Below are 22,391 nucleotides of genomic sequence, written 5' to 3'. Positions count from 1 at the left end.
TCACATAACACCCTGGATTAGGAGGGGTCAGCTCTTGGTCATCGTCAGAACCGCCAGAGAGTGCCTATTGGAACCGTCATACCGGTCTAGCGGTGGCTGGCTGAGGTGTGACTAAGTCTCTACACCGTGTCAGAGTGCATTTGCTATTTCATCATTAAATGATAACCGAATATTTTTGGCCCGAATGTCACAATCGATTTTTCAAAACTAAGTTTGGTGAACGTGTTATCTCACGAAAATTGGATTCAGCGGCTGGTCTTCGGCAAGCTTGCCGTGGTGGCTATACAAAAGAAATCGAGTTCCATACATAATGACATCGAAGTAACGTTTGTAGCGCTCTTTTTATACTCTCGCAACCTGTTGCACAGAGTATCATAGTTTTGTTCACATAACGGTTGTTTGTGTCACCAAGAAATATAAGAGTTAAATATGGGGTTATATATACATAAATGATCAGGATGACGAGTGGATTTGAAATCTGGATGTCTGTCCGTCCGTCTGTCCGTCTGTACGTGCAAGCGATAACTTGAGTAAAAATTAAGATATCTTAATGAAACTTGGAACACATGTTCCTTGGCACCCTGAGGAGGTTGCTTTCGAAAATGGGCAAAATCGGTCCACTGCTACGCCCACAAAATGGTGGAAACCGAAAACCTATACAGTGTCATAACTAAGCCATAAATAAAGTTATGAAAATGAAATTTGGAACATAGGATCCCATTAGGGAGGGGCACATTTGGATGTAATTTTTTTTGGAAAAGTGGGCGTGACCCCGCCCCCAAATAGGTTTGTTGTATATAAATCGCAAACCAATAAAGCGATATAAACCAAACTTTCTGCAGTCGTTTCTTTTAGCCATTTCCTTATACAGTCCAAAAATGAAAGAAATCAGATAATAACCACGCCCACCTTCCATACAAAAGTTAGGTTGAAAATTACTAAAAGTGGGTTAACTCACTAACGAAAAAAGTCAGAAACACCAAATTTTACATGAGAAATGGCAGAAGGAATCTGCACTGAGATTTTTTTACAAAATGGAAAAAGGGCGTGGCGTCGCCCACTTATGGGTCAAAAACCATATCTCAAGAATTATTCGACCGATTTCAATGGAATTCGGTATATAACACTTTCTTGACACCCTGATGACACGTGTGGAATATGGGCGAAATCGGTTCACAACTACGTCTACTTCCCATATAACTCAATTTTGAATTCCATCTGATTCGTTCACTTTATAATGTATTCATAAGGAATCAATGAAGCTAGCGGAATAAAACTTTACACAAATACTGTATTTGAGCTCTGACATCACTTGTGGAAAAATTGTCAAAATCGGACCATGACTTTTCAAGGCCCCTGATATCGAACATGAAGAACTCAGTGCCTAAGGTTAATTTTTCACCGAAAATATAGGTAAATCCCTCAGATATTTTAATGTAATTAATTCCCTCTGAATTTTTTTCTTATAATAGTTTCTCTCTGTACCTGAAATGGTAAAAATCGGGTCATAACTTCCCTCAGATCCCATATACCTAATTATAAGTAATATTAAATTAAGTGAGCGTATAGTCTTCGATACATTGTATCTTGGTGGTGAAAACGAGTGAAATCGGTTTAGGAATTACCTCAGTCCCCATATACTATTTATGATGATTTTCGTTATTCTATTGAACTTTATACCAAATATATGGGTCGACTTGTGTTATCTTTATAAAATTACATCAATAAATTGCGAGAGTATAAAATCTTCGGTTCCACCCGAACTTAGCCCTTCCTTACTTGTTAATAAACCCTTTATATCCCGTAACATCACAATTAAAAATCTTGCTTTCCTCTCGAATAATACCACCTTCACGCATTTGCATAAATATGTAATATATATATATACATTTTATTTTTATAAAAATATTTACTTTAATACAAACAAATTCACGTATATATTTAAATACAGTTTACTGGTAACCTATTACAATACCAACATATTAGTCGATTTAACGCATTTACATAAATGCTTAACAGTTATGTACTTGTAGTATATATGTAAAGTTACGTGTATATATGTATTAATTAAATTACATAAACCTACTCATATACTCGTATATAGTTTAAGTGGCATTTCAAAGACAATTAGGCATGCACACGGCGTGCATACATTTCATTAGATTCGCATAAAAATATAATTTATATTACGTAACGCGTACGTATGTATGTGCTGTTGCAAATATTAATACACACACATAAAAATCAACTTTCATTTAAGAACTTTACATGTACATAAGTAATATAGGTAGTATAACAGTTATATAATATTTTTTGGATATCGGCTAATATTGTGACATCGGCAAGCTAACTACTACTAGTACGACTATTACGACTAAACTTTCACTTCGGGACGCGCCCAACCGCCGAAAGCGCGTTCCAATTCTTCGGCAACTGCCAGACACAGCCTATCGTTATTGAAATTGGCAATCACCTGTAAGCCCAAAGGCACACCTTCGCTACCGAGTTGCCCCAGTGGCACGGCAGTGGCGGGGAAACCCAATACATTCACAATACCTGTATAAGAGAAATTGATGGGTCGGAAGATGGGTTCATTGTGGTATGGTGCAACGGTGGGATGTGTAGGATAGATTAGAACACCATCTTCGCCAAGTAGCTCTTGTATTTCGGCACGCAATTCATCACGCTTCTTCACCAGATGCTTATATTTGCTCGAGCCATATTGCACTTGCGTTCGGTCCATAATCGCCGTAATCAAACCGATAAATGTATGCTTGGAAGCGCCGAATACCCATTTCACCAGCTCCACGTAGGGATTTATAGCGACTTTGAGATCACCCAATTGGTGGGCAAATGTAAAGCCGGAATCATCTTTCATATTTGCAAACCAAATGATAGTCGATTGCTTGAATTGCTCCAGCTGTACCTTCTCCACCGACACGGGCTTCAATTTCTGTCGCAAATGTTGTACGGTTCGCTGCATGCCAGCCAATAGATCGGCGTCCACAGGCGACACCAAGCGACCACCGCCATCGCTCTCCTGATAGAAAAAGCGTACCTTTTGCAAGTCCACCGGCTCGTCCAGACGCAGTTCTTTCGCCTTTTCGCCAGCAATAATGCGCAGCATGGGCTTCAAATCCTCAGCAAAACGTGACATTGGCCCAATGCCTAAAAATGAATTTTGCTCATCGGTGAATGGCATTGGGAATTGTCCCTTATTCGAAACGATCAGTTTGCTTGGCTTATGTCCGAACACGCCATTAAAGAATGCCGGCATGCGTATAGAGCCGCCAATGTCTGAGCCCAGACCGAAAGGTGAAGCGGCCGCCGATTGTATGCAACCTTCACCGCCGCTGGAACCGCCAACAATACGATTGGAATCGTAAGCATTACTCGTGCGTCCGTGCACCACATTATTACTCTCCCACCACATGCACACCTCCGAGATGTTAGTGATCGCGAAGGGTATAGCGCCCGCTTGTCGCATCAATAACATGGCGGTGGCGTCCTCGGTGGCGCGCACATCTCTACGCGCATATAGACCGGCAGTGTGTAAAAGACCTGAAAATAGTCGTGGGGTTTCCATTTTAATAAAAGATATATGCATGTTTTCGCTTTCAACTTTTAAAAATAATTCTTTATTTAACTTTTCAATGTTGAAAGTTTACGTTCCAAAAGTGAAGTGACTCAACAAAAATTAGCTGGAGTTCCTGCCTTAGTTCATTATTCATATTTTTTAATTAATTTGAAAATAAACTCATAATTTCCCGAGAAAGAGAAGGGTAATGCAATAATATACCTTTTTAAACCACCTCATCACTATCTTATAGTAATTTAGCTATGTTTTCAAAGGCTCTAAAATAATGTATTAGGCCGCCTGAGGCAGAGAAAAAAAATGTTACTCACCTTTCACGGCAATGCAATCTTTAGTCGATATTGGCACACCCAAATATGGTTTTGACTTCTCCAACTCCTCCTCGGTGTATTTACCAGATTTGATCAGTTCATCAGCTTCGGCAGCTTCTTTCAGCGCATCATCAAAACGATTGTCTACACAACAATTGAGCTTTGGATTTACATCTTTAATGCGACGTATAAATGATTCCATTACTTGTACGCTCGACAGCTGATTTGAACGAAAAAAATAAAATAAAATATTGAAGATTAATGAAAGATCGAAGAACTCACCTCCTGTTTGCGTATCTTACGAGCTAACGATGTTGCAGATTCGAGCAATATGGGATCAGTGATAGCGGGCATAGTTTCACCCTTCACACCGTAGATCAGTTGAAATACGAGGCGTATGATTTTGCTAACGAAATTGAAGAGTACTTGACCAATGAATGCGCCAATGGAGCAGCCCTTATTCGAACGATGCCGCCTACCACTTTTGCCGCTGTTGCTGCTGCTGCTATGCCGACGACTACTGTGTCGCCGACTCCTTTTCGATTTCTCATCATTAGTAAATGCATTAGTTTCCGTCATTTCTTTTAATTTTTTCTATTTAATATTTTTTTAATTTATTTGTTTTATAATTATGTTTAAATGTTCGAAAAATGGAATTTTTGTACTTTCAATATTCGTATATTGATTTGTAGGATTTTTTCCACTGCCTTGCAGTATTGCGGAATGTTATTGTAATATGCCTGTGGTCATTCGACGTCTGTGTAAAGTTTCTATAATTCTAGTAGTTGTAATAAAAATACTATGGGTTTTAGTAAAAATTGTTTAAGAAATGTTTCAGTAGACTTGAGTTTATATTATACATATGTATTAGTGGTGGTAGTGTTGTTGTTTCTGATTTTCATATACTTTTTATCTTTACTTTCTTATACTCTTGCTGTATGTTGACGCATCAGTTGTGTGCTGAAATGAGAAATAATTGCACCACTTTTATAAATAAACAATATTATTCGCCAATTAATGTTTAACTCTAAAATTACATATATACACACACACACACATATTGTATATGTATACATTCATTACCAAAAAATATTTATTTACATTATTTTCCAACTGTTTTTAAATAAAATATTTTAAGTCTTAATTTTTCCAAGAAAAATATATTTTTTTTTGTTTTCTGTTCTACATTCCGAAATTCGGTGTGAAAACAAAAATAACTGTTGTATAATTCAGTAATTTTAAAATTTTTGAAGAAACAATCAACAAACTTAATGAATGGGTGACAACACTACAATTTGCCTACATGGTGATTTCTACGAAAACACCCAAGTAGAAACTGCTTGGTAAGCAGTTCATTATGCTCCTTAATAGGCAGCATAATGGCCTCACTGTGAAGGTGTGTCATTGGTGACATCAAGAGACATCCTATTGCTGTTCGGAGTGCGGTGTTCTGGCACGTCTGTAGCTTCCTCTGCTTCGTCCCCCTGCATCCAGGCGACCATACCGGTGCTGCGTAGTTTACGACCGGCCGGCCGATAGCCTTGTAAGTGGCCAGCAACGTTTCTTTGTCCTTTCCCTAAGTGCTACCGGCTAGTGACTTGAGGATTTTATTGCGGCTCTGTACTTTAGTGACTATCGCAGTCGTGAGTGGAGTGAAGGAGTGCAGACTGTCAAATGTGACTCCCAAAATCTTGGGATTATTTACTGTCGGAATTGGTGTGCCATCAAAATGAATGTTAAGACTTAGTCTGTACTCCTTCGTCCAATTGGTAAAAAGGGTCGCCGTGGATTTAGTGGGTGCGAGTGCCAGGCTCCTCGCAAAGAAGAAGCGAGAAAGTTCGGGAGGTAGCTGTTCACTTTCGAATACATGTCAATCTAACCCTGTTTGGATCGATTAGTTTTTTTATGTTTCATCTAGTCCTTCGGTCGGAATCATGTCAGCAGTTAGGGAGCTTGTTTTTTCCGAAGACAGTACATAGTCCGTTATTTTTCAATATTTTTGTGAAAAAAATCGACCAAAAAACTCCGAAATATTTGATAATTTTCCCCTTAAGGTAAATTAACCCACCCCACTTCTACCCACATGTATGTGATTGGCGTTGCAACCGTTTAGCCGGTTATAGCCGAATCGACGATAGTGCGCCACCTCTCTCTCTCCTTCGCAGTTCGGCGCCAGTTGGAGATCCCAAGTGTAACCAGGTCGCTCTCCACCTGGTCCCTCCAACGGAGTGGAGGCCTTCCCCTTCCTCGGCTTCCTCCGGCGGGTACTGCATCGAACACTTTCAGGGCTGGAGTGTTTTCGTCCATTCGGACAACATGACCTAGCCAGCGTAGCCGCTGTCTTTTTATTCGCTGAACTATGTCAATGTAGTCGTACAACTCGTACAGCTCATCGTCCCATCGTCTGCGGTATTCGCCGTTGCCAATGTTCTGAGGACCATAAATCTTGCGCAAAATTTTCCTCTCGAAAACTCCTAGTGTCGTCTCATCTGATGTTGACATCGTCCAAGCTTTTGCACCATAAATCAGGACGGGAATGATAAGCGACTTGTAGAGTTTGATTTTGGTTCGTCGAGAGAGGACTTTACTGTTCAATTGCCTACTCAGTCCAAAGTAGCACCTGTTGGCAAGAGTTATTCTGCGCTGGATTTCGAGGCTGACATTGTTCGTGTTGTTGATGCTGGTTCCCAGGTATACGAAATTTTCTGCGACTTCGAAGTTATGACTGTCAACTGTTTGCTTGATGACAGGAGATATTTCGTCTTGTCCTCATTCACCTCCAGACCCATTCGCTTCGCCTCCTTATCCATGCGGGAAAAAGCAGAACAAACGGCGCGGTTGTTGCTTCCGATGATATCAATATCATCGGCATACGCCAGGAGCTTTACACTCTTGTAGAAGATTGTACCTTCTCTGTTTAGCTCTGCAGCTCTTATAATTTTTTCCAGCATCAGGTTAAGGAAGTCGCACGATAGTGAGTCACCTTGTCTGAAACCTCGTTTGGTATCGAACGGCTCGGAGAGGTCCTTCCCAATCATGACGGAGCTTTTGGTGTTGCTCAGCGTCAATTTACACAGCCGTATTAGTTTTGCGGGGATACCAAATTCAGACATCGCAGCATAAAGGCAGCTCTTTTTCGTGCTGTCGAAAGCAGCTTTAAAATCGACAAAAAGGTGGTGTGTGTAGATCCTCTTTTCACGGGTCTTCTCCAAAATTTGGCGCATGGTGAATATCTGGTCAGTTGTCGATTTTCCAGGTCTAAAGCCACACTGATAAGGTCCAATCAGTTTGTTGACGGTGGGCTTGAGTCTTTCACACAGTACGCTCGATAGAACCTTGTATGCGATATTTAGGAGGCTGATCCCACGGTAATTGGCGCAGATTGTGGGATCTCCCTTTTTATGGATTGGGCAGAGCACACTGAGATTCCAATCGTCAGGCTTGCTTTCTTCCGACCATATTCTGCAAAGAAGCTGATGCATGCACCTTATCAGTTCTTCGCCGCCGTATTTGAATAGTTCTGCCGGTAATCTATCGGCCCCCGCTGCTTTGTTGTTCTTCAAGCGGGTAATTGCTATTCGAATTTCTTCATGGTCGGGTAATGGTACATCTGTTCCATCGTCATCGATTGGGGGATCGGGTTCGCCATCTCCTGGTGTTGTACTCTCACTGCCGTTCAGCAGGTCGGAGAAGTGTTCCCTCCATAATCCCAGTATGCCCCGGACATCGGTTACCAGATTACCACCTTGGTCTCTACATGAGGATGCTCCGGTCTTGAAACCTTCGTTAAGTCGCTTCATTTTTTCATAAAATTGTCGAGCATTCCCTCTGTCTGCCAGCTTCTCAAGCTCTTCGTACTCACGCATTTCGGCCTCTTTCTTTTTTTGTCTGCAGATGCGTCTCGCTTCCTTCTTCAGCCCTCGGTATCTATCCCATCCCGCACGTGTTGTGGTCGTTTGCAACGTTGCGAGGTAGGCAGTCTGTTTTCTCTCCGCTGCGAGACGGCACTCCTCATCGTACCAGCTTGTTTTTTGTCGTTGCCGATAACCAATTGTTTCGGCTGCAGCGGTACGCAGTGAGTTTGAGATGCCGCTCCACAGTTCCCTTATACCGAGATGCTGATGAGTGCTCTCAGAGAGCAGGAGTGCAAGTCGAGTAGAGTATTTCGTGGCTGTCTGTTGCGATTGCAGCTTTTCGACGTCGAACCTTCCTTGTGTTTGTTGACGGGCTTTCTTTGCTGCACAGAGACGGGTGCGTATCTTCGCTGCGACCAGATAATGTTCCGAGTCTATATTTGGTCCACGGAACGTTCGCACGTCTAACCCACATACATATATTTTAATTGCCGTTAAAATTATTTTAATTTAAATACAATATCAGATATATCTCATTCCCCAAAGTAATCTTTTAGTTCGGTTCTAGTTATTTTAGATCGGTTCTCCGCTTTCAAAATAGATTTTATACTTTTCTAAAGCCAGTCGCAGCCTCTCATTGATCTTTAAACGATTCACAAAACAGTCTCATAATGTAAAAACCCCATTTCGAACTACTTAAAGATTTCTTTAATCGAATTTTATGCCACACATTTTTATCTAATTGTATCAGCCACTTAGATTTATGTCAGTTGTTTGTTCGATTCGCCAATTTTTCACGAATCGCAGTCAACTTATATGAACCACGCAATACAATTGTTTACAGACACTATTGGCCCCACCTTAATATGCAAACATGCATTCATCGAGTGTAAGTGACACTATCTTTCCATTCGTTTAATGAATTTCTATGATGCTTTCATACCATATCGATTTAATTTCATTGCGCAATGTTTAAGCACCAATAAAATATTAAAATTTTGCAATTGTCGCTCGCCACTCGTCACACTTCACGAAATATGCAATTGCAACAAACTATGTACGTGCATATGTATGCCAGTGTGTATGGATCTGATTACAGGTAAACTAGCGAATTGTGTGTATTATTGTAGAATGTTTATATGCGCACATGCATTGTTTGGTTACACAATAGACTTTTGTATGTTTGTATGTGTGTGTATTTGTATTAATTGCACAGCACAGCACATCACACTGATTCACCATTTCCAGTTTGCGCACATTTGCAAAAAACAAAAGCTTGCGATAAATTAAGCAAACAAAACAGCATTGCAAACACAAATTTTTATAAATTACACAAAAAAACGCAAGCAAAATTGCAACGAAAATGCGAAATAAACACAAAATGTGGAAATGCAAGAGTTTGCAGTAAAAATTTGGACAAAGTTCCAAAAGTAGTCATACACAAGCACCATATTCCTATTTACATGTAGTCATCACTATTTATATATACACACATACCTATGTATATACGTTTATATGAAGAATCTGAAGCAGGAATATCAAACCGTGCAAAGCGAAAACACAAATGGAACTGACTTAAATAAAAGATACGGAGAAATTATGGATAAACCGGCAGTGTTGGCTACATATATGCATATACATACAAACTAGTGTTTACAGCGACCGTATACAGTCTATAGGTATGTATGCATATGTATAGGTTTGTGAAAAGAGCTTTGCTTCTGCGGCGCACAAAAGTCTATAACCTGGTGCCTAGCAGATTTCCTCATTCTTGAAGAGTAGTGGTGGGCACACACTTGTCAGCGCCGAGCGTATGAACGAGTAGCCAACCACACAAAAGCAATCTGCCTGGCTGACTGAGCATGTGAATGGTTGGCGCGCTGTTTATTTCTCGCCTTGCTAGATGTTGCTGGAGTATGTGTTGTTTGAAAACCCGAAAATTCCGCTTGACTGATTGGGAAGCTACATAGACACCTTGTGTCTGCGGCAGAGTTAGTTATGCAGCTTAGTTACTTGTTGCGCACAGCGTGTTAAACTGGTTTAGTGGCATTTACTAAATTTATTGTATTACATACATACATACATGTATACGTTACACGTAGCGTGTTTATTTTACGTCACTAATGAAAATTATGAAATCGCGTTTATTATGACACAGTTTGCAGGTTGCAAGCATACACCTTTAGCAAATGAAAATTTTGCTTTTTTGGCAATATTCTAAAGTCCATATTAGTAATAACGTTTGCTTATTTACTAATGCTACTTTTGGCTGGCGCTGTTTTGTTATCATGAATTTGCAAAAATTAGCATCAAATTTGTAGCTGAATCGGTTGTTGACTTCTGTTGTCGAGTGCCAGAGTCCGATTCAAAGTAGTTAGACAAAATTATGAAAAATCACGTTAAGCTAGTCACCAGTTAGTAGCTTTTTGGCCATGCGATACTCTATTTATACGAGGGTAGCAAATTATGTTTTTGGTCCTGAGCACTTTTAGTGTTCGCCAATGATAAATAAAGTTTTGACCGCAGAAAATATAGAAATGATGAGCTAATCGCCTAACATATTTATTATATATATTGATATCCTATTCAGTACCTTCGTTTTAACTTATCTCAGGAACATACTATTACGCTATTGTTTTGATGTTGTATTAATCGGACTAGGCGTATTCTTTATAGGAATTCTTACTTACACATCTGACCGTATGTAACTTATTTACATAACAAGTAAGGAAGGGCTAAGTTCGGGTGTAACCGAACATTTTATACTCTCACAATTTATTTATTTAACTTTATTTATATTATATAATACACAATTTGACCCAGATATTCGTCATATATATTGTATAAAGTCCAATGAAAGTTGAAAACCATAATATTAGGTTAGAAGCACCGAGGTCCTCGTGTTCTATATATGGGGCCTTAAAAACCTATGGTCCGATTTCGGCGATTTTTAGAATGGGGCTGCCACACTATTAACATAGTATTTGTGCAAAGTTCTGCACCGATATCTTCACTAGTGCTTACTTTATATATTGTAAAGTAAACGATTCAGATCGTCTTCAAAGTTCTGGTATATAGGAAGTAGGTGCGGTTGTGAAGCGATGTGGCCTATTTTCACAACATATCATTTGGATGTAAGGAAACTATTACAAACCAAGTTTCATTGAAATCGGTCGAGTAGTTCCTGAGACATGGTTTTTGACCCATAAGTGGGCGACGCCACGCCAATTTTACATTTTGTAAAAAAATCTGTGTGCAGCTTCCATCTGCCATTTTTTATGTGAAATTTAGTGTTTCTGACGTTTTTCGTTAGTGAGTTAACCCACTTTTAGTAATTTTCAACCTAACCTTTGTATGGGAGGTGGGCGTGGTTATCATCCGATTTCTTTAATTTTTGGACTGTATTAAGAAGTGGATGAAAAAAACGACTGCAGAATGTTTGGTTTATATAGCTCTATTAGTTCCCGAGATATGTACAAAAAACCTATTCAGGGGCGGGGCCACGCCCACCTCCCCAAAAAAATTACATCCAAATATGCCCCTTCATAGTGCGATCCTTCATACCAAATTCGGATTTAAACTCCACTCTTCACCCTGATCACTTTGGTATATATAACCCTATATCTAAGTCGTTTAGTTTTGGGTGTTAAAAACAACCGTTATGTGAATAAAACTATAATACTCTCTAGCAACTTTGTTGCGAGAGTATAATAATATAAAGTTTATTTATATGCTAATTGAAGAGCCCTTTATTTATTATAATTTAGATCAAATTTTCCACTTGTTTATTTGTTGTTCACGGTCGTTAAAAGTGTTAAGAGTATATGTTATATGTATGAATATGCATTATCAGTACTTTGCTTGGTGTGTCATGTGTCATAAAATTATGCATATATTATTTATACACTCAGCAGTAAAACTGTATGTACAATAATTCAAAAATATAACTGTTAAAATTTTGTTTAAAAACATTTAATTTTTATTTGAAAAAATATTAAAATTATTGATGGTGCAAAATTAATTAAAATTATTCGATTAATCTGAAAACCGATTATTCGCATATCCGGTTTGTAACCGTTCTTACGAATTGCAACCAACAAATGTTAACTTTTTAACTTTCTTATATCAAAATAGACGTTTTATGAAAAATAGTAATTTAATACATTCGGCAAGTTGAAATGATTAAAAACTATTTTGTTATTGGGCCTAATCATTGAATCCATTTCGATCGAAAAATGGTTCAATTCGATCGAAAAATTTTGCGTCGGAATCATTGAATCCGTATCGAAAATAAAATTACGATCACATTGAACTCACTTACCGACTCGTAAAAATATATTCCGCGACTAATAGATGTCGCTAATTACGAAATCATTGAATCCGCAAAATCGAAAATTTTGGTCGAAATCTATCCGAATCAATAAATAAATCTATAAATAAACCATTTGGAAGTTTTTATGTAAACAATTACTCATTACTAATTTATGTTTTATATGGGTATTTTAGGGGCAAGAGATAAAAACAGACTAACAAAAATAAATTAAAGATGTTTTAAAGCGATATAAAGTTGGCCTCTCGAAATAGCGAAAGAATTTTCTCAAAGAGCCTCAGGCGAATTAAATATTTTTTTTTTGGAAGAAATTTCACAATAGTTAAAGGTCAGTTTAAATTTTTTTGAGCAAAGCAAAAAGCACAGTAGAGACCGACCGATTAATCGGCCTTGGTATCGGCATCGGCCAGTATCGGCCACAAAATTAAGCATCGGCATCGGTATCGGCATCGGCATCGGTATCGGTATCGGCATCGGCCATATTTGGCCGATTCTTAGCCGATTCTTTCTACTTCTTTCGGATTATACTAAAATAAATTTTTTTCTTTTTTGATTTCTTTAGAGCATAAAATTTGAATTCCTCTGTTTACCACATAAAATACAGTGAATCACATTTGACTAAACTAACAATTCATCATGGTGATAATTTAAGTCTCGTATAAAGAAATTCATTTTGCATTAATGAAAGGTTTTATTTAGCACTACTGGAAACATTCGATTTATGTCAAATATGTACAGTTTTGTTTAAAGTTGTTGAGATTTTGAAGATAATGTCATAAAGTCACTATTATAGAAGCATTCGTAACTAGGTTAATTTATTTTTAAAATTTGCCATAGACAGGGTCACGTAATAATCACTTGGTGCTGGCGTGGACTATAATAAGGTGCATGGAAAAGAACCTCCCAAACAAGCTTCCGAAGTTTCTATTGAGTCACTATCACCATTAGCCGCCTTTCACAATGTGAGATATAAATGACAAAAGTCATCTCTTTGAAAATAACGGATCCTTTTTACTAGACTATAATTAAACTAAATATTAATTAAATCACTAAACAACTTCATATTTACATATGAATTGAGTTGTTTACCTATTTTGTGATGTTATTTGTCTTTGTTTTGATTTTGTTACTATACTAATTTACTAAATAATGTTGTTGATGAAAGAATCGGCATCGGCATCGGTTTACGATCACTTTGAACTCACTTACCGACTCGAGAAAATACATTCCGCGGCTAATAGATGTCGCTAATTACGAAATCATTGAATCCGCAAAAACGAAAATTTTGGTCGGAATCTATCCGTTGGTGAATGAGTTGCGGAAATGTAAAATAATTAAACAATTCGGAAGTTTTTATGTAAATAATTACTGATGACGGTCTAAATTATGTTTTAAATGGATATGTTAGAGCCAAGAGACAAAAACAGACTAAAAAAATAAATTAAAGATGTTTAAAAGTGATATAAAGTTGCCCCCTCGAAATAGCGATAAAATTTTTTCAAAGAGCCTCAGCGAATTTAATATTTTTTGGAAGAAATTTCACAATAGTTAAAGGTCAGATTTAATTTTTTTTGAACAAAGCAAAAATATTTATTTTAAGCATAGAAACTTTATCAAATTTGCCGCATTCGTCGCTAAAGGTCGATAAAACAGTTTACGTTCTCACTTTGTGGTAAAGCAGTTTATCGACGGATAAAGTGTCTGTGCTTTTTGCTTTGTTCAAAAAAAAATGAAAACTAACAATAAACTATTGTAAAATTTCTTCCATAAAAATATTTAATTCGCCTGAGGCTCTTTGAGAAAATTCTTTCGCTATTTCGAGTGGGCAACTTTATATCGCTTTTAAACATCTTTAATTTATTTTTGTTAGTCCGTTTTTGTCTCTAGTCTCTAAAATACCCATTTAAAACATGATTTAGTCCGTCATCATTAATTATTTAGGTAAAAACTTCCAAATTGTTTATTTATTTTACATTTCCTCAACTCATTCACCAAGGGATAGATGACGACCAAAATTTTCGATTTTGCGGATTCAATGATTTCGTAATTAGCGACATGTTATTAGCCGAGAAATGCATTTTTTCGAGTCGGTAAGTGAGTTCAATGTGAACGTAAATTTTATTTTCGATACGGATTTAATGATTCCGACGTAAAATTTTTCGATCAAATCGAACCATTTTTCGATCGAAACGGATTCAATGATTAGGCCCATTACTTAATGGTTCCCGTGAATCATTGTTATTTTTTGTACTTTTAAAGGAAGTTTTTTGTTAGTTTTAATGTTTAACTTTTTTCAATAATAATAAGAAAATTAATGAACTTGCACGATTCGACAACGAACGGTTACCCGAATAGTCGAAAATGAACGGTTAATTCAATAGTCGATGACTGTCGACTATCCAAATAATGCAAACCGAATATTATTATTCGAATGCCCTATTCGGTTAATTCGATTAACTCGATTTGTGGAATACCAAGAGCTCTAGTGCAAAGGCTATGTTTAATATATATATATATATATATTTGGCGTAGGAACCGCTTTAAGCGATTATAGCCGAATCCACCAGAGCGCGCCACTCATTCCTCCTTTTTGCTTTTTGGCGCCAACTGGAAACACCAAGTGAAGCCAGGTCACTTTGCACTTGGTCTTTCCACCGGAGTGGAGGTCGTCCTCTTCCGCGGCTTCCTCCAGCGGGTACTGCATCGAATACTTTCAGAGCTGGAGTGTTTTCTTCCATCCGTACAACATGACCTAGCCAGCGTAGCCGCTGTCTTTTTATTCGCTGAACTATGTCAATGTCGTCGTATAAATCGTACAGCTCATCGTTCCATCGTCTGCGGTATTCGCCGTTGCCAATGTTTAGAGGACCATAAATCTTGCGCAAAACCTTTCTCTCGAAAACCCCAAGAGTCGTCTCATCGGATGTTGTCATCGTCCACGCTTCAGCGCCATACATCAGGACGGGAATAATGAGCGACTTATAGAGTTTGATTTTGGTTCGTCGAGAGAGGACTTTACTTTTCAATTGCCTACTCAGTCCAAAGTAGCACCTGTTGGCAAGAGTGATTCTGCGTTGGATTTCAAGGCTGACATTGTTGGTGTTGTTAATGCTGGTTCCCAGATAAACGAAATTATCTACAACTTCAAAGTTATGACTGTCAACAGTGACGTGGGAGCCAATACGCGAGTGCGCTGACTGTTTGTTTGATGACAGGAGATATTTCGTCTTGTCCTCATTCACCACCAGACCCATACGCTTCGCTTCTTTATCTAGTCTGGAAAACGCAGAACAAACGGCGCGGTTGTTGCTTCCGATGATATCAATATCATCGGCATACGCCAGGAGCTGTACACTCTTGTAGAAGATTGTACCCTCTCTATTTAGTTCTGCAGCTCGTATTATTTTTTCCAGCAATAGATTGAAGAAGTCGCACGATAGTGAGTCACCCTGTCTGAAGCCTCGTTTGGTATCGAACGGCTCGGAGAGGTCCTTCCCGATCCTGACGGAGCTTTTGGTGTTGCTCAACGTCAGCTTACATAGCCGTATTAGTTTTGCAGGGATACCAAATTCAGACATCGCGGCATAAAGGCAGCTCCTTTTCGTGCTATCGAAGGCAGCTTTAAAATCGATAAAAAGATGGTGGGTATCGATTCTTCTCTCTCGGGTCTTCTCCAAGATTTGGCGCATGGTGAATATCTGGTCCATTGTAGATTTTCCAGGTCTAAAGCCACACTGATAAGGTCCAATCAGTTCGTTGACGATGGGCTTTAGTCTTTCACACAATACGCTCGACAAAACCTTATATGCGATATTGAGGAGACTTATACCACGGTAGTTGGCGCAGATTGTGGGGTCTCCCTTCTTATGGATTGGGCAGAGCACACTAAGATTCCAATCGTCAGGCATGCTTTCTTCCGACCATATTCTACAAAGAAGCTGATGCATGCACCTTATCAGTTCTTCGCCGCCGTATTTGAATAGCTCGGCCGGTAATCCATCGGCCCCCGCCGCTTTGTTGTTCTTCAAGCGGGTAATTGCTATTCGAATTTCTTCATGGTCGGGTAATGGAACATCTATTCCATCGTCATCGATTGGGGAATCGGGTTCGCCATCTCCTGGTGTTGTACTTTCACTGCCATTGAGCAGGTCGGAGAAGTGTTCCCTCCATAATCCCAGTGTGCTCTGGACATCCGTTACCAGATTACCTTCTCGGTCCCTACATGATAATGCTCCGGTCTTGAAACCTTCTGTTAATCGCCTCATCTTTTCATAAAATTTTCGAGCATTACCCATGTCGGCCAGCTTTTCAAGCTTTTCATACTCACGCATTTCGGCCTCTTTCTTTTTACGTCTGCAAATGCGTCTCGCTTCCCTCTTCAGTTCTCGATATCTATCCCACCCCGAACGTGTTGTGGTCGATCGCAACGTTGCGAGGTAGGCAGTCTGTTTTCTCTCCACTGCGGAACGACAATTCTCATCGTACCAACTGGTTTTTTGGCGTTGCCGGAGACCAATTGTTTCGGCTGCAGCGGTATGCAATGAGTTTGAGATGCCGTTCCACAGCTCCCTTATATCGAGATGCTGATGAGTGCTCTCCGAGAGCAGGAGTGCAAGTCGAGTAGAAAATCGTTCGGCTGTCGGTTGTGATTGCAGCTTTTCGACGTCGAACCTTCCTTGTGTTTGTTGACGGGCGTTCTTTGCTGCACAGAGGCGAGTGCGTATCTTTGCTGCTACTAAATAATGGTCCGAGTCAATGTTTGGTCCTCGGAGCGTACGCACGTCTAAAACACTGGAGACATGTCTTCCGTCTATCACAACGTGATCGATTTGATTGCGCGTGTTTCGATCAGGGGACAGCCACGTTGCTTGATGAATTTTTTTATGCTGGAATCTGGTACTACAGACAACCATATTTCGGGCCCCAGCGAAGTCGATCAGCCTCAGGCCGTTTGGCGATGTTTCGTCATGGAGGCTGAATTTTCCGACTGTTGTGCCAAAGACACCTTCTTTACCCACCCTGGCGTTAAAATCGCCAAGCACGATTTTGACATCGTGGCGGGGGCAGCGCTCATAGATGCGTTCTAGGCGCTCATAGAAAGCATCTTTGGTCGCATCGTCCTTCTCTTCCGTTGGGGCGTGGGCGCAAATCAGCGATATGTTGAAGAACCTCGCTTTGATGCGGATTGTGGCAAGACGTTCATCCACCGGGATGAATGCCAGGACTCGGCGACGTAGTCTCTCTCCCACCACAAATCCAACACCGAATTTGCGCTCCTTTATATGGCCGCTGTAGTAGATGTCACAAGGACCCACCTTCTTCCGTCCTTGTCCCGTCCATCGCACTTCTTGGACGGCGGTGATGTCAGCCTTTAGTTGTATGAGGACATCAACCAGCTGGGCAGAGGCACCTTCCCAATTAAGAGTCCGGACATTCCAGGTGCATGCCCTCAAATCATAGTCCTTTATACGTTTGCCGTGGTCGTCATCAAAAGGGGGGTTTCTCATCCGAGGCCTGTGTTTCTTATTCACTGGTTATTCGTTTTTATGTGGTGGGTCCCAAGCCCTACGCACAACCGCACAAGCGGGCTTCGCCTTCTCACTTTAGCTCGCCTCCAAACGGATGTCTGTTAGCTACCCAGGGGATACTTGGTCTAAAACCGGAAGTCGTGAGCTGCTTGAGTCATATGCAAAAGAATCGTTCCTGGCCACTCCCAAGTGAATGGCAATCAGAAACTTTCCTCACTTGCGTGAACTTCTACATATGACCCCATCCCCCAAACACCAAAGAAAATTTCTTACAAAATTTACATTTTAAAACAGAAACATTTTAAAGGGATTTGTAAGTTTTTTTCGGGATTCAAATTAGTTAGTATTTTGGGTTTTCAAGTAACAAATTTCATTTCCATATATGCATTTATATTACAAAACAAAATTTACTTGTATATGGACCAACTAGTTGGTTACATTTTAAAGAAATTGTTTATTTAATAAAAACTTCAATTTTGGTTACACATTTTCACCAGATACTGTTTTACTTTTAGAGATTAAATAATTATTGTTTTACTAGCAGTGATGTAACTCAATCAACACAAGTACAATTTTGCTGGCATAATAAGAACGGCCATAAATATAAAAATAATAATAATACCTTATCTAAATAAATTTCAATTGTTTCAAGTGTTTTGTATATGAAGTTGTTATCATTGCTGAGTACTAATCCATAAAGACTGTTGAGAATTAGAAGTTTGTTGCTAAGCCTCCTTAGCTTATGATTAATGTCACTACATAAAAACATGTAAAGCCTCCACACTACTTTTTTGTTTTCCACCACTCCATCATAACCTATGTTTTTAGAGGATTTCATTAAAACATACAATGTTTCAAAAAGCTGTCGAATGTAGATTTATACACAGTTTTATTTATTTACTTCGCATAATGTTTTATGTACATACGTTAAAACATGTATTCTGTAATTTTTTTTACAATTTACTATTGTTTGGCTCTTGATGTCAGCATAACATGCCTTTGTTACATGATTAATGCAATCCAGAAGTGCACCTCCATACGATATAGAGCGACTCTTTTAGTAAATAGTAAAATTTTAAATTTTGTTTTATGTCCTGGTCGAATTGTTCGATTTATGGAAGGAAGTTTAACTTCTATTGTCAATTCAAGAGTTCGAGTTATGGAGAACTTCGAGTTACAGAACTTCGAGTTCTGAAAGTTGAACTATATATATACATATATACATAAACAAATAAGCCTTAAGGCTACAGTTAGCCTTTTCTTTGCATTATCTCTAAAACAATTGAATTTTGTCAAACAACAACTAATTGCTAACAAAATAATTGCACAAATACAAAAACAGTTACAAGTCATTGTAAGTAATTAAAAATATGCATATTTAATATTTACTAGTCATTTACAAATGCTATTTTAAGCAAAACTAGTTAATAATCACTTATTACAGACTTTAATGTACTTGTGTTATAAATTAATTAATTAACTCTGATTTGAAGCATGTATTAAACAAATTTAACATATATTACAAACTTTACAAGCGCAATGATTTTATCGTTTTAATTCACAGACTTTATGAAGCTATATGTTGATAAAGAAAACTAACAATATCTACATATAAATGACGTGCGTTTCCTATTTGCCGGTTAAATTTTGTTGTTTTTTTCACTTTTCCTTCTCACATTTTGTTTCGTCGCCATTGATGTAGTTTATCTTATCACGCATGCAAATAATATAATATTGGCATTATAGTAATAAAATTGTGTGAATCATTATTTCATTCACCTGGGAATGTAGCAAAATTCTACCTATCTAACATCGATTGCTTACCCGTTAGGAGTAATAAATTATTTGACTGATAGTGTTTTGTTTTGATATGCTACGACACACCAGATAAAAAAAACTTATTTAATGCTATTTTCATATTCATTATGGTGAATTTTAGTAACGGATTAATATTCATTTATTTTCACAGAGTCTGATATTTTATTAGGCATGTTTGTGTGGAAAACTTTAACTTTGGTATTATATTTTTATATATTAATATTTTTTGTTGCTAATTTATAAACTCAGTATAATGCAAAGAAATGTGTTCAAACAATTTTTGGTTTTACTTGCCTAGCGGTTAACTATAGCTAAAGTAATAAAATATTGGAACTAAGAATGAATATATGTTTATGCTGTATAACACTCAGCAGTGGCGAAATTCTATGTATAATACATAAAATGATAATATTTGTGGACTTTGCACTTATGGTACATTGATTTAACTTTCGCACGCACACAGACCACACAAATGGCGATTCCATTTTCCTTTTTCACCGATTAGCTAATACTAGGTAAGAATTAGTCTCCCGCTCACGAATTCCCAATAAAAGTGTTAATGCCATTTATCGCACTGACGTGGATTATCGTGATGATATCATTGTATTTTTGTTAATAATGCTGAAAATATTTCTCATTGATTTGCCGTGTCAGAATACGTTTAATTCCAGAAACTCATACAAATTATAATATAATATTAGTATTGAATTAAAACACATTAATTAGCATAAGAGCATATTTTTGATAAAAAAGGGGAAAAATCAAGTTTGTTGGAAAGTAAAGTGGCTCCAAATGGTATAAAGGTGAATGGCTAATGACTAATGTGACATCAGAAAAGTTTTCTTTTTATAGTTATACAAAGGTATTCATTATTTTTTTATTACTTGATAAACTATTATTAAGGAAAACTTACACTAACACTAATATGTATAAAAATTGGCGCATTAGTATTTTGTGGCTACTTTGTAAATTTGTTTGCGACTTTATTTAATGTTATTGACTTTATTATGTTGTTGCTAGAAATTTTCCATTGAATTGCTGCGCCATTGGCTACTAAGCGATTATATGACAATATAATTGCTTTGTATTCAGTGGATTCTCATATTGCCTCACACTGTCGGAGCAGTAATTTAAATCGTCGGTATGAACAATAAACAAAGCAGCCTTGCTTTTGGTATTTATTTTTCTCTTTTCATAAGATAAAATTGTAAACGAAAACAAAGAATATTAATATACATACATATGCATGTAGGGACATATATTTGTTTATATTAACATATGTGGTAAAAATATGGGAATTAAGTTCTTTATGAAGAAATATCCAGTAAAAATTTTATATAAAATAAATGGTAATAAATAATAAAAAAAAAACAAAAAAGGGTAGAAAATATTTACAACTCTACATAAAATTTAAGTTAATACTTTTTGAACACTAATTCATATTATTTACATTTTTATTGAAAATACGTATGAATGCTCGAAATGTATGGGATAATTTAATTTTCGAGTAGAACAAACTGCTGACGTTAAGTGTTTATAAACTAAATTCTATATAAGCTATTAATTAATACAGAGTATTTGTTTATTAATTCGCAGCTGGTCACTTATTTGTTCTTAGTCACGATAGCTCATATTTGTAACACGGAGCAAATGGTATTAAAACCAACATATGTATGTAAATATGTTTATTATACCTATTGGAATGCGAGCAATAATATATACTATTATTTTATATTTACTACTGCATATGTAGGTTTATACAAAAATATATAAATATACATAAATATGTACATACATGTTTTGACGCCCTTATAGGGGACGGCAGTTATTAAGGTCAAGTTTGAGTTTTTTTCACTTTTACTTTCATCCAACAAATTGTCACAAGTGCCACCCGGCTTTTTCTTTGCTTTTAATTGATTTGTGTAAATGTATATGTGTATATATATTTATGTATATACGATAACTTTCAATAATTTCGCTAAGAAAATATATAGCTAATAATTAAAGGTAAAACATATCATGTTTAGCTGCATGACCAGCAGAAGTGAACTCCTTTGACAACTATGATTTATATAAACCATAGTTAGATATGTATAAATGGGTGGTAAGGGAAAATTGGAAAACTAATCATTAAATATTAGCGGCTGTTCCCAAAATATTGCATAACATTTTGTACTTTTTACTCAAACCGCTTTTTGTTTATTTTTCATAACACTTGAATTTAGCTTTTCACATATTTGCTTTTCTCTTCAAATTTCTTATTTTAACAAAAAATCATTCAACATTTCATAAGCTATTCGTAGCCGGTATATCAATCTTCTTTCACTTTCATCAATTTCCTTTTCCGCACCCTGCATTTTATACCACACAAACGCACACAAATAATGTACTAATTACAAAATATTTACAATATAAGCGCTTCCGCAAAAATCAAATATGCATATATATTATTATTTATTTAAAAACCCAACTCACATTTTATTAGCGCAACGACTCGTTAAAAACTGAATAACTGCTAGCAACTGCTGTTTTGTACAGACAGAAGAATTGCGAAGAACGAGCGTTTAAAAGCACAATAAAATATAAATTTACTCGTTATTGCAATTGGCTTGTGTTGCCAGAGTATTTAGCGAGGAAAAAGCTTTTTTAGCAGAAATATTTTTTTTATTGAATTAAAACAATAAGAAAATATATACATAAATAAATCAATATTGTGTTGGTTGTCGGGAAAGAATATTTGTTAAATAAATATGACTGATATGGTGTCCATAAATATTAGCGGAAATGTGATGCCATATTTTATGATATATAATAACGGAAGTGAGTTTTTATGAGGGCTGGCAAGACAAAAAAGGAAATAAAATTAATAATACTTATTTAATTGAAGTATTTATATGCTAGTGTGATAGTTGCTTTATTTTAAAACAATAAAATCAATACTTCCTTCTCATTTTC

At 37.2% G+C, this 22,391-nt stretch overlaps 2 protein-coding genes across 5 annotated transcripts in view; one reads left to right on the top strand and one right to left on the bottom strand.

Moving 5' to 3' along the window:
- LOC105217998 (cytochrome b5 reductase 4) overlaps window positions 1–22,391 on the top strand; it is a 32,345-nt gene that overhangs the window by 7,024 nt on the left and 2,930 nt on the right. The window lies entirely within an intron of this gene.
- Window positions 1,855–21,980, bottom strand: LOC105217997 (fatty-acid amide hydrolase 2-B). Of its 4 annotated transcripts, XM_011193315.3 has the most exons (5): window positions 21,912–21,980; window positions 4,826–4,866; window positions 4,189–4,684; window positions 3,907–4,126; window positions 1,855–3,561 (listed from the first exon to the last, which is right to left on the bottom strand). In XM_011193315.3, exons 3-5 carry the CDS (start codon window positions 4,483–4,485, stop codon window positions 2,375–2,377), a joined length of 1,704 nt encoding a protein of 567 aa, XP_011191617.1. In that variant the 5' UTR covers window positions 4,486–4,684; window positions 4,826–4,866; window positions 21,912–21,980; the 3' UTR covers window positions 1,855–2,374. The 4 variants fall into 4 exon arrangements, 2 of the variants coding, with proteins under 2 accessions (XP_011191617.1, XP_054089512.1); XM_054233537.1 differs by lacking the exon at window positions 21,912–21,980 and adding an exon at window positions 9,258–9,341 and having other exon boundaries at window positions 4,189–4,866; XR_008471762.1 differs by lacking the exons at window positions 1,855–3,561; window positions 3,907–4,126; window positions 21,912–21,980 and adding an exon at window positions 13,300–19,435 and having other exon boundaries at window positions 4,508–4,684.

Source organism: Zeugodacus cucurbitae, chromosome 6 (genome assembly GCF_028554725.1).
Source record: "Zeugodacus cucurbitae isolate PBARC_wt_2022May chromosome 6, idZeuCucr1.2, whole genome shotgun sequence".
NCBI lineage: Eukaryota > Metazoa > Arthropoda > Insecta > Diptera > Tephritidae > Zeugodacus > Zeugodacus cucurbitae.
This window is presented reverse-complemented; position numbering and strand designations above follow the sequence as displayed.

Bases quoted from the DNA above. Each gene is read 5' to 3' on its own strand.
- LOC105217997 (XM_011193315.3), bottom strand. From the start codon at position 4,485: ATGACGGAAACTAATGCATTTACTAATGATGAGAAATCGAAAAGGAGT. The intron at 4,127-4,188 runs GTGAGTTCTTCG...CGTTCAAATCAG, and splicing joins GTAAGATACGCAAACAGGAG to CTGTCGAGCGTACAAGTAAT. The intron at 3,562-3,906 runs GTGAGTAACATT...GACTATTTTCAG, and splicing joins AGATTGCATTGCCGTGAAAG to GTCTTTTACACACTGCCGGT.